At 39.6% G+C, this 12,177-nt stretch overlaps 1 protein-coding gene across 3 annotated transcripts in view; it reads left to right on the forward strand.

Annotated features, from left to right (window-relative positions):
- The window catches only part of LOC127575827 (stAR-related lipid transfer protein 13-like), a 425,779-nt gene that overhangs the window by 95,054 nt on the left and 318,548 nt on the right, over positions 1–12,177 (forward strand). For all 3 annotated transcript variants that reach the window (XM_052025973.1, XM_052025972.1, XM_052025971.1), the window contains one exon: positions 5,718–6,641. In XM_052025973.1, the coding sequence (XP_051881933.1) occupies positions 5,901–6,641 (741 nt within the window). In that variant the 5' untranslated portion in view covers positions 5,718–5,900. The remainder of the gene's footprint in view (positions 1–5,717; positions 6,642–12,177) is intronic.

Below are 12,177 nucleotides of genomic sequence, written 5' to 3' on the forward strand. Positions count from 1 at the left end.
TATGTAGATCAATTATGGAAAGGTGCAGAAATAACAGGGTTGTCATAGTGGGGGACTTCAGCTTCCCTAGAATTGATTGGCACTTCCTTAATATAAGAGGCTTAGATGGGGCGGGATTTCTTCAGTGCATCCAAGAGGGGTTCTTGAAACAGTATGTGGAGAGTCCAACTAGAGGAGAAAACTTACTGGGCCTGGTTTTAGGAAATGAGCCAGGCCAGGTGACAGGCCTGATAGTGAGTGAACATTTTGGGAATGGTGATCCCAACTCATGTTTTAAGATGGTTATGAGTAAGAATAAAATCGGATCTTGGAGAAAGGTACTAAACTGGGGGAGGGAAAATTATGATAGGATAAGACCAGAGCTAAGGGGTGTTGATTGGGAGCAGCTGCTGTTGGACAAGTCCACATCTGACATGCAGGAGTTGTTTAAAGACCAGCTGAGCGGAGTACAGAATCGGCATGCTTTGGTAAGTAGTAAGGACAAAGATGTTAAGGTAAGGGAACTTTGGATGACCCAAGAGGTCCTAAATTTAGTCAGAAAGAGAAAGGAAGCATACGTAAAGTTTAGGAAGCTAAGGGGATCGGCTGTTTTGGATTGGGTACTGTGTAATGAACCGGAGGTGATTAGGGAACTAAAGGTAAAGAAACCACTGGGAACTAGTGATCACAATATGATTGAGTTCAGTTTCAAGTTTGAAAAGGAGAAGCTGATAACTGGCGTATCGATATTTCAGTGGAACAAAGGAAATTACAATGGTATGAGAGAGGAGTTGGCCCAAATTGATTGGAAGATTAAGCTAGCTGGAGGGACAGCAGAGGAGAAATGGAAGGAATTTCTACAGGAAATAAGGAAAATGCAGGATAGCTATATTCCAAGAAAAAAGGTTTTGAATGGGGAAAAAAGGCACAAATGTGGATAACGAGAGAGGTGAAGGCTAAAATAAAAGCAAAAGGGACGGCGTACAAAGAAGCAAAAATTAGTGGGAAAACAGAAGACTGGGAAACTTTTTTAAAAAAACCTGCAGAGAGAAACTAAGAAGGTCATTAGGAAAGAAAAGATGAATTATGAAAGGAAGTTGGCGGATAACATTCGAAAGGATACTAAGAGTTTTAAATATATAAGGAGTAAAAGACAGATATGGGTTGATATAGGACCAATTGATAACGATGCAGGAGATATTATAATGGACGATAAAGAGATGGCAGAGGAATTGAATGAGTATTTTGCATCGGTCTTCACTATGGAGGACATCAGCAATGTGCCGGTTAGTCAGGAGTCTCACGAAATGGAACTGAGTTCAGTTAAGATTACTAGAGAGAAGGTGCTAGGAAAACTAAATGGGCTAAAGACTGATAAGTCTCCTGGACCGGATGAGGTGCATCCCCGGGTTCTGAAGGAGGTGGCTTTAGAGATAGCGGAGGCATTGGTGATAATTTTCCAGGAATTGATAGATTCCGGCATGGTTCCGGAGGACTGGAGGGTCGCAAATGTAGTTCTGCTGTATAAGAAAGGAGGGAGGCAGCATAAAGGAAATTACAGACCTATTAGTCTGATGTCAGTGGTGGGAAAGTTATTGGAATCTATCCTCAAGGATGGGGTTACGGAATACCTAGAGGTGCAAGGCAAGATAAGTCCTAGCCAACATGGTTTTGTGAAGGGAAGATCCTGCCTGACCAACCTATTGGAGTTTTTTGAAGAAATCACAGGTAGGGTGGATAAGGGAGAGGCGGTAGATGTTGTGTATTTAGACTTTCAAAAGGCCTTCGACAAGGTGCAGCATAAGAGACTGATTAATAAGATGAGAGGTCATGGAATTATAGGTAGGATAACAGAATGGGTGGAGCATTGGCTGGTTGGCAGGAAGCAAAGGATGGAAATAAAAGGATCTTGTTCTGGTTGGCTACTGGTTACTAGTGGTGTTCCGCAGGGGTCAGTGTTGGGGCCGCTCCTTTTTACCTTGTACATTAACGATTTGGATGATGGAGTAAATGGTTTTGTGGCTAAGTTTGCAGATGACACCAAGATAGGTGGAGGAGTAGGGAGTATTGAGGAGACAGGAAGTTTGCAGAGAGACCTAGATAGTTTAGGAGAATTATGTGCAGTTGTACACTTTGGAAACAGAAATAATGGGCAGATTATTATCTAGAAGGAGATAAATTCAAAGTACAGAAGTACAAAGGGACTTGGGGGTACTCGTGCAGGATACCTTAAAGGTTAACCACCAGGTCGGATCGGTGGTAAAGAAAGCGAATGCTATGTTGGCATTCATTTCTAGAGGTATAGTGTATAAAAGTAAGGAAGTGTTGATGAGGCTCTACGGGGCACTAGTGAGGCCTCATTTGGAATACTGTGTGCAGTTTGGGCCCCATATCTTAGGAAGGATGTGCTGATGCTGGAGAGGGTTCAGAGGAGATTTACGAGGATGATTCCAGGAATGAAAGGGCTTACGTATGAGGAGTGTTTGTCGGCTCTTGGACTGTACTCACTGGAGTAGAGAAGAATGAGGGGACCTCAACGACATTTAAAATGTTGAAAGGAATGGACAGAGTAGATGTGGCTAGGCTGTTTCCCTTGGTGGGTGAGTCCAGGACCAGAGGGCACAATCTTAGAATTAGAGGGTACAGTTTCCAAACGGAGATGAGGAGAAATTTCTTTAGCCAGAGGGTGGTTAAATTGTGGAATTCCTTGCCGGGTACAGCAGTGGATGCCAGATCATTGGGGGCATTCAAGGAAGAAATAGATAGATATCTAAATAGTTGGGATATGGGGATAAAGCCAGAAATTGGGATTAGAATAGTTTTTTTTCTTCCTTTTCCCCCCCCCCCCCCCCCGATGGGCCAAATGGACTGCTTCTGCTCCCTTGTCTTGTGATCTTGTGAAAATCAGACTGGGCCTTTGTGAAATATAAAGATAGCAGGAAAGTGCTCAAGCAGGCCATTAGGAAGGCCAAAATGGGTCATGAAATGTTCTTGGTGAGCAGGATCAAGGTATTTTATACCTGCGTTAAGAAAAAGGACGACTAAGGAGAGGGTAGGTCCACTCAAGGATAAAAGAGGAATTTGTGCTTGGAGTCAGAGCAAGTGGCTGAGGTACTAAATGAGTACTTTGTGTGTTGGTATCTCGTGAGGAGAAGGAATTGGAGGATAGTGAAAACAGAGTGGGGCATGCTAATACGCTGGGACATTCTGAGATTGAGGAGGAGATAGTGCTGGGTCTTCTGAGAAGCACTGAGGTGGATAAATAACCAGGGCCTGATGGTATATATCCCAGAATATTGAAAGAAGCAAGTGAGGAGACTGCTGGGGCTTTGACAAAGATATTTGTGTCCTCACTAGCAACAGGCGAGGTCCCGGAGGACTGGAGAGTAGCAAATGTTGTTCCTTTGTTCAAGAAGAAAAATGGGGATAATCCAGGTAATTATAGGCCAGTGAGCCTATAGTGGTAGGGAACCTATTGGAGAGGATATTGAAGGATAGAATTTTTGTGCATTTTGGAAAGGCATAACCTGCTTGGGGGCAGCCAGCATGGCTTGTACATCTGAGTTTTTTGAGGAGGTGACAAACGAGGAGCTTGATGAGGGAAAGGCAGTGGATGTATTCTACATGAACTTCAGTAAGGCATTCAGAAGATAAAGATGCATGGGATCCAGGGTGAATTGCAAGTTTGGATTCAGAACTGACTTGCCCATAGAAGACAGTAGGGGTGGAAGGCTATTATTCTGGCTGGAGTGGTGACCAGTGGTGTTCCACGAGGATCAATACTGGGACCTCTGTACATCAATGATTTGAATGAAAATGTAGATAGGTGGATTAGCAAGTTTGTGGAAGATACCAAGATTAGTGGAGTTGTGGATGGTGTAAAGAACTATCAAAGAATACAGGGGGATAAGGGTCAGTTACAGATATGGGTAGAGAAGTGGCAGATGGTGTTTAATTTGGGTGTGACACTTTGGGAGGTCAAATGAAAGGAGAAAGTATACAGTTAATGGTAGGCCCCTTAATAGCATTGTGGTACAGAGGGATCTTTGGGTCCAGGTCCATAATTCACTGAAAGTGTCTACACAAGTTGATAAGGTGGTAAAGAAGGCATATAACATACTTGCCTTCATTGATAGGGATGTTGAGTGTAAGAGTAAGGAAGTCATGCTGTATGGAACTTTAGATTATGTGCATTTCTGGTCACCCCATTGTAGGAAGGATGTGGAGACTGGGGAGAGGGTCCAGAAGAGGTTTACCGGAATGTTGCCTGGATTAAAGGGTATAAATTATCAGGAAAGGTTGGACAAACTTGTGTTATTCACCCTAGAGCATTGGAGGCTGAGGGGAGATGTGATAAATATTTTTAAAATTTAGAGAGGAATAGATAGGGTATTCAGTCAGAATCCTTTCCCCAGGGTAGAAGTGTCAAACACCAGATGACATGCTTTTAAGGTTGGGGGGGGGGGGGGGGGGGGAGTTTAAATGTGATGTGAGGGGCAATTTTTTTTTACACAGTGGTAGGTGCCTGGAATTGGTTACCAGTGGTAGTCATGGAAGCAGGCAATTTGGTGGAGTCTCAGAGGCTTTTAGACACATGAATGTGAAGGGAATGGAGGGATATGATGCACAGGAAGGACATTTTAGTATAAGTGGCATCAAAATCAGCAGAACATCATGGGCCAAATTGCCTGTCCAGTGCTATACTATTCTACATTCTATTTAATATGGTTTCCTCTTTACATGAGTCACAATATGTCAGGAAGAACAACAAAAATGTCCTTAAAAATTGTATAAGTGTAATAGAACTCCAATTGTCTGAACTAATCTTGTCTGATCCTTGTAAGTCATTTATTGAGCCCTTTAGCTGTCAATTTGAAACATAATCTCTCACAAGGTATATTTTAAAATACACAATTGCAGAAAATTTCTTCGGGATTCCTATCTGGTGGTTCTGAAGGTGATCTCTGATGGGAGACTCAGCAGGAGAATGCAGGGCCAATGGGAATGCAGCTGGTTAGAATGCTGCAAATACCACTATGGGCAAGACTTCTGTTGTGAGCCTGCTCCACACAAGGATCCTGCTGTTTCATCCTAAATCAGCTGAGAAGATAGCCACTTGACTAAAAATTGGAAATAAATTCGTGGAATTCTATAATGAGCAGCCGGTCCTTTTTTTTGGTAGAAGGAAATTTGTTCTTGTATTTTCAATAAGTAACCATCAATAGGAATACAATACAATAAATGTCAATTCTTGAATCAATCCATTGTGATGGATCATGTGACCTCTGGGAGTATCCCACATACATGTGATTCCCACAATAATATATTAATAATCAGTAGCTGGTAACATTTTGGTGCAACAGTTTTATAAGTTGGTTGCAGGTTGATTGCTCAGATATTTCCCGCTTTACATACCCTAAAATGTGAGTTCATTCATAATGCAAACTCTTTTATGAGAAGTGTAAAAGAATTCTATCCAATTCTAAATTACAGTCTTCCGTTTTGGCAGGCCTTTGATAAGTGCTCTTTGCCCAGTTGTGTAAACTTAATCTCATTCCATTGTTTACTCAATGCATTACATAAGTCATCCCAACACCCACACCACTTCTAAGTAACTCTAGTTTAGTTTTACAATGAATAAGTGATTTGACTTTCCCCACAGATTAGAAGTAAACTCACTTCTGATTGCTACAGTGAAATTAATACTGCATTTTTTTTTTAAAACTCCTGTTATGTAGGTGTGTGGCTGATGTAGTGACATCTGGGCAAAAACTAAGACCTTTTGACTTTTAATGGTTTGTACATCAACAAGACCCTCAGCATATTGGAAAACTCGGGTATCAAGGCTTTAGTTTGATATAAAATGCAGCACTGCTCCTGGTTCCTGTACATTGGAGAACACTTCTACTAAAGAAACTGGAATGGAATCAGCACACAGTGCAGATCATCAGAAATTTCCCACTTCTGTAGTGGTCATGTGTTTGGAGTCATCGACATATACCTCAGGAGAAGAGTGTTTCATTGGGTGTGAACAAGATAATATTAACAAAACTGAAATCATTGATCCTAAGGAAGATGATGACAAAAGGTCAGAGCACAAGAGTTCATCACCACTGTGCTGTATTAAGAAGCCATTGGAATTGTGCAGGGAGTCTGAACATGCCAGTCGGAATACTGAACCTAATGGAAGTAAGCAGGATGAAATTTCACTGTACCCAACAGAATGGAATTTGGAAAGTAATGTAGAAGAACCAGATTCTGCTTCAATTCACATGATGCCTTCTATTTCCCCTCTATATAAAAATACATGCAATACAATTAATTCAGCAACTGAGCTAAGAGTCAAGAATCTTGGATCAAGTGTTATTGCATTTTCTGACTATGGGTGTCAAGCTGAATCTATGCCCTGTAAAAACACTGAACTCTACATCTGTGAAGCATCAGATGTGTTTTGTGGACCTACTTCATCTCAAAATGATTTCACAGAGTTGCTACACAATTCAGGATATTTTATGAGAAAGAGAAAGCAAGGTGTCAGTGAAGAGCAGAAATACAGTGTTTCCAATGTGAGTACAACTCTCTGCCAGTTTAGGAAATACACTGAGGAAGTGGAGATCCCTGAGGAAGACAATCCAGGGGAGAAAAAAGAAATGAGAGAAGAGGTAAGAATGGCAAAGCTCTGCTTTTTATGTCAGTTTTAAATTGTGAACTATATCTTTGCATTGGATGGTTCAGCAAATGTGTAAATGTTATGCTAAATATATCATTTTTCTAAATGTATTATCAAAGTAAAACAGAAAATGCTTGAAATACTCCATGTCAGGCAGCATCTGTGGAGAGGGAAAAAGTTTTGGGTTGATTTCTAGCAACTGTAGTACTTTGCTATCACATGATGGTTTTTCTTTAATGGGCAGAAAAATATAGCTTGAATTTTGGCTTATTAAAAGTAAAATTATTTTTTTAATGTTTCAAGTGCATTTGAGGTTTCTTTATTTATATGGGAAAAGAGGAGAACAGCAAAACACAGAGCAACTGATCTCTGAATATGGTTTGGCTTAGATGGGAAAAGCATAGACAAAGTTAGGATGCACATTTTTTTCTTATAGTACAAATAGGTGGTAAGTGTGCTTTCTTTAAAAAAAAAAGCTATTTCCAATATGAAGTGCCTCAATTTCTGTTAGAGATTAGTAAGGGAAGAACCAAGTCATTCTTTACAAAAGTACTTGTGGGTTTTGGATCTGATCAGCAACTTTATTGCTCCTGATAAATTAGATGTACAGCCCAGAAACTGCAAATCAGAAGTAGGGCTTTTGTATGTTTCTAATTGAACTTGCTAGACATTAGATATAGGGAATCACTGTATAAGGTTAATGTAGCTAAATAAATGGTGAAATAAGTGGTGAAATATTGAGCCTTGAACCTCATTACAATGAGAATGATGCTGTGATTACAGTCAGTGCACAGATAAAGTTACTGACTGAGTCATGATTGACTCCATTAGTGAGGAACGAGTGTTTGCCTTTAGGGCTAGCTTGAGACCTGGAATGCAAGAAAAATATCTGGAATAAAATAGCAAAAACATAACAAGAAGGAAGAAAGATTCAGCCTTGGAATCTGCTTCATAGATAATGGTTTATTCATAAGGCGAGATGAAATTTAGTCATAGATGTAAAGGTGCCAAACAGTAACTCTACTGTAACTTTAATTTCAGAGTGTGATAGATGGCCCAACCCATCTATGGGGAACTGGTGTTGTCACAGATCCTGGGATTGTGTGAGTAGGATGAGAGAAAGGACTATCAGCATGGAGCGAGAAATTTCAGGGGTGAGGAGGAGCATTCTAACTTCTGTGCCTCAGATATGAATAAGTAAAGGTTTTGGAATTATGGAAGTTTACAGCACAAGCAGAGGCCATTTAGACATTGGTTCTTCTACAGCTGACATGGATACATTCAGCCTAAACTTATTTCCTGCCTTTAGGGCTTACTTGTCTAAACAGTAATCAAAGTGATGAGAACCTTTGTATGAGATCCAGTCCAGCTGAAGGGTCTTGATCTGAAACACCGACTGTCCAGTTCCCTCCATAGATGCTGCTTAACCCACTGAGGTTCCTCCAGTGTTTTGTGTTGCTCCAGATTCCAGCATTTGTAGTCCCTTGTGACTACATTACAGCAGTGCTGTGTAATGGATGAACAAATGGATTTATTTAGTGAAAGTTTGTGACATCTACAGAATAACATATAGCAACTTGAGTAGGACCTGCAACAGTTATTGTTATAGTCCCTTGAACAGCCCAGTTAAAGCAATATCATACACCGATTCAGCATGTACTTCTAGCAGTGGCATTCAGGATGATTTCGTGCTTTAGGTTCAGAAGCCCCAAGATTCATTTGTTGAAGAAAAATGAAATAACTTGCATTTATATAGCATCTTTGTTTCAAAGCACTTCATAGCCAATTCTGGTCAATTGCAGTAGCCACATTGCACACAGTGAGATCCAATAATCAGTAATAATTTTAATTGTGAGTGCTAGCTAAATGATATGCTGACCAGGCCATTGGCAGAACACTGCTACTCATCCAGTAGTCCTGTTGTGCCCACTTGAGCAAGCAGACAGAAACTCTTCTACCATGCCAGATGGATCATCTTCTGTGGCTTGTTGCCAGGCCTTCTCAGGTCTGCTGATTCACTTCCTGGGTTGTCTTCCTTGATTCCATAATTAACTTTCAATGAGCACGAGGACCTGAAATAACCCATGTTGCACCACTTAACTGAATTGTCAAGTCTGTGTAAGCATAAAATGATGAGGAAATGTGGAATATTGTCGCCATCCTCTTTCTTGATTTTTATCTTTAGATAATGGGCAAAGGGAGGAAAATCATTTCCATGATGCTTTCACTTTGTTTCCCCCAGGCACAGCTGAACTTAGCCAGTCAATCATTTTCTTCCCTCTTTAGGCAACTGGTTAGCTAGGAGTTAAACCCCATATGAAATAAGAATTACCCATAGTTTGTATACAGCTTCCAGAAAATTCATGGACCAAAAATAGCACATCACTATGTGTCAGATTTTGGTCACATCTTTAGCTAGCTGTGGAGGTACTCCAGCTCCAGGGACTTAATTAGCAGACAGGATATGGTTTAATGAATCCCACAGCACAGATTCATGGTATACTACAATGAAAGCACCATGTGCCTGCACTTGCTTCCAAAATGTGTTGTCAAGTAGCAATCCATCAAATACAATTTTTAATATGATGAGCTTTTGCTCATAAGTGCTAATTTCAGAAGGTCACTTCAGAATTGTATTTTTTTTTAAAAGCCACTAATTCAGTTTAGGAATGAAATTTCTGGATAACTGCTTTTATTTTTTATTGCAAAGTATTAACACTTACCACTGGAAATTGTTCAATATAGTTTTAGTCTGTCAATGGTTTTGTAATGATTGAAAGGCATATCCAGAGTTATGAGCAACTGAGCAAAGTGAATCTGATTTTGACAAATTATGTCACTGTGAACATAAGCTCCAGTGTTCTAGATAAAATTTAGGTTCATTTTCTGGGTGTTATTGTAGCAGTGACGTGATATTTCCCTTGTTTATGAAATGTCAATCCTTTAATCTGAATCTAGTGTGTGTGCCTGGGATTATAATGTCTTTTGAGTGTTGAAGCAATTTTGTCCAAAAGATGAAAGTATATGCTGTATAAGAGAAACCAATAAGATAGCTGACCTATTGATATAAGACATAACTGGAGCATGAAGAGAACCCTAGGACTACACCTTGTGGAATGTTGTGTAATCACTTCAAGTTCACCCTTAACTCTGATTAATAGTAGCTAGAGGCTCCAAACTTAATAGCTTCTGTTTGATTTTTTTTCCATAATTCCTATTATAAGAAGCAAAACTGATCAATTTATTTGTGTCACTGTAAAACAATTCCCATCTTTATATCTAATGCTAAACCATTTTTGATGCAAAGGATTGGGAATAAAATCCCATACAAAACATTTTTCATAGTTCTTCATCCTGTTGTGAATATTTTGAGGTCCAGTTCTGTTGAAGCCTGAACCTACCTAATTGAGTTATCATTATCTACTCGTGTTGCCTTTCATCTGGCTGTATTACTACATTATTGTAATCGTTTTGAATCTGTTCATAATTTGATCAATAACTAATTCTTTCCCTTTACATTGTCATGAGTTTAATGTAATTTCATGGCATTTCCAACATTTGTTTTTGTCATCACCTATTTTGAATATAAGCAAAATAATTTGTTCTGGATGCTGGTTGAATCAGTGTGCTTTGTGTGTTAGCATTAGTTGGTGTTTGCTCAGTTGGAGTACATTTGACAGTATAATATTTTCAGAGCACCGCTCAAGATATCTTTACACTACTTAGTGATGCTTCTTTAACTCTGTGACTTCCAAGGAAACACATTTACCTTTTTGGAACAAAAGAATCAAATCACTCCACATACTGAACAAATGGGTTCCATATTTGGTCAAAGATGGAAAAGTAAATGAAATGTTATTGATTGTAAAGAGACGGGAAATTATTAACTCTTTGTAACTCTGCGAATCTTAATAGACAATAAATGCTTTCATGGAATCGGGTTATAACATAGAAAGAGGGCATTCAGTCTATTGTGTCCATGTGAGCTCTCTAACCGAGCAACTTGCTAGTTCCACTCTCTGCCCCTTCTCTGTAGACTTGCAAATTTCTCTATAAATGCCAGCCCTGTAAACCAGAAAAAGGTATATAGCTATTTTTTTTTTAAAAAGTCTGAGTACGTTCCAAAATATTGATTAATCAACCAAGGTGCCCTGAAATGCAAAAGCAAATAGTTGAATGGGCTTTGTAATTGAAGTTAAAGGAGGAAGTAAAGGATCAATTGAGTCCAGTTTGTGGAAAAAACCTTGGAATTTAGAAAGTGATATTTGAATGAACATTTGGGGACGTATGGGTTAATTGTGGCTAGGCAGCATGTATCTGTTAAAGATGTGGCATATTTGACAAATTTAATACAATATTTTTGGCCAATCAGAGAGCTGAAAGGAATGCACCAAATTAGGATTTTTCAGAAGTGTTTGGCTGATTCATTTGCATTTGTTGTCAATGTCTGAACATAGGCAATGTTCAGGCAGATCAGCAGCATTCATGCCACACCAATGCTAGGCAAGAAACATCGGCATAACCTTTGCCAAGGTCCCACCATCAACATCCTGGGGATTACCATTGACCAGAAACTCACCTGGACTAAACACATGAATACTGTGGCTACAAGAGTCTATCCTGTGGTGAGAGACTCCCCAAAGTCTTTCCATCATCTACAAAACATAAATCCAGATGGAATACTCTTCACTTACTTTGTTGTGTGCAGGTCCAGTGAGTAGCCCAATGCCATGAAGGACAAAGCAGCCCAACTAAACATTAATTCCCTCTACCACTGGTGCGAATTGGCTGCAGTGCCTGTTAACTACAAATTATTTATGTTTGGTTTAATGTTTTTAAATATTGAAGTGTTTTAGTTGATTTTTTTTAAAATTTAATCCTGACTTTTAAAACATTTTTTGTTGTTTATTTCCTAATAGTTTTTAAATTTTTCTGAATGGCAGAGACATTCAGAAAGATTGAGAGAACTTGGTGACTTCAACAGGTAGCAATGCTGTGGGTGGAACTTTGCTGCATGTCAAGTGCTTGCAGAGGGTTTCACAGGCAGGGTTTATTCTAGCCCATCATGACCACTCAATTACACAGCTCAAGGCCCCGTCACTCTTCAGGGTCTCACCCCTTTCCTCCAGGGCCAACTCTGCTGGTGAGATTGACCACATGGATCCAGAGAATGTCAGCAAATGAGATTGGGAGAAATGGGCCATCAGAGTGGGTGGAAGACCTCACTAGGGAAAATCTGGACCATGATTTCCTGAGAGTTCAAGCACAAAGACAAAAAGACCAATATATACATTTTTTTAATGGATTGTGCCAAGAATTGCAAGCATTGGTTAGAGTACTATGTGCAATCTTTGAAACAACAACGCAAGGATATACTAAAAAAAACAAGCAAGAGTAGACTAGCCACTAGTGACTGCTCTTTCATTCAATAAGATTATGGCTGATCTTTTACCTCAGTGCCACTTTCCTGCACTTAACCCCATCTCCTTTGATTCCCTTAAAATATTTAATACCTCCATTTCACTCTC

This window comes from Pristis pectinata, chromosome 11, assembly GCF_009764475.1.
Source record: "Pristis pectinata isolate sPriPec2 chromosome 11, sPriPec2.1.pri, whole genome shotgun sequence".
NCBI lineage: Eukaryota > Metazoa > Chordata > Chondrichthyes > Rhinopristiformes > Pristidae > Pristis > Pristis pectinata.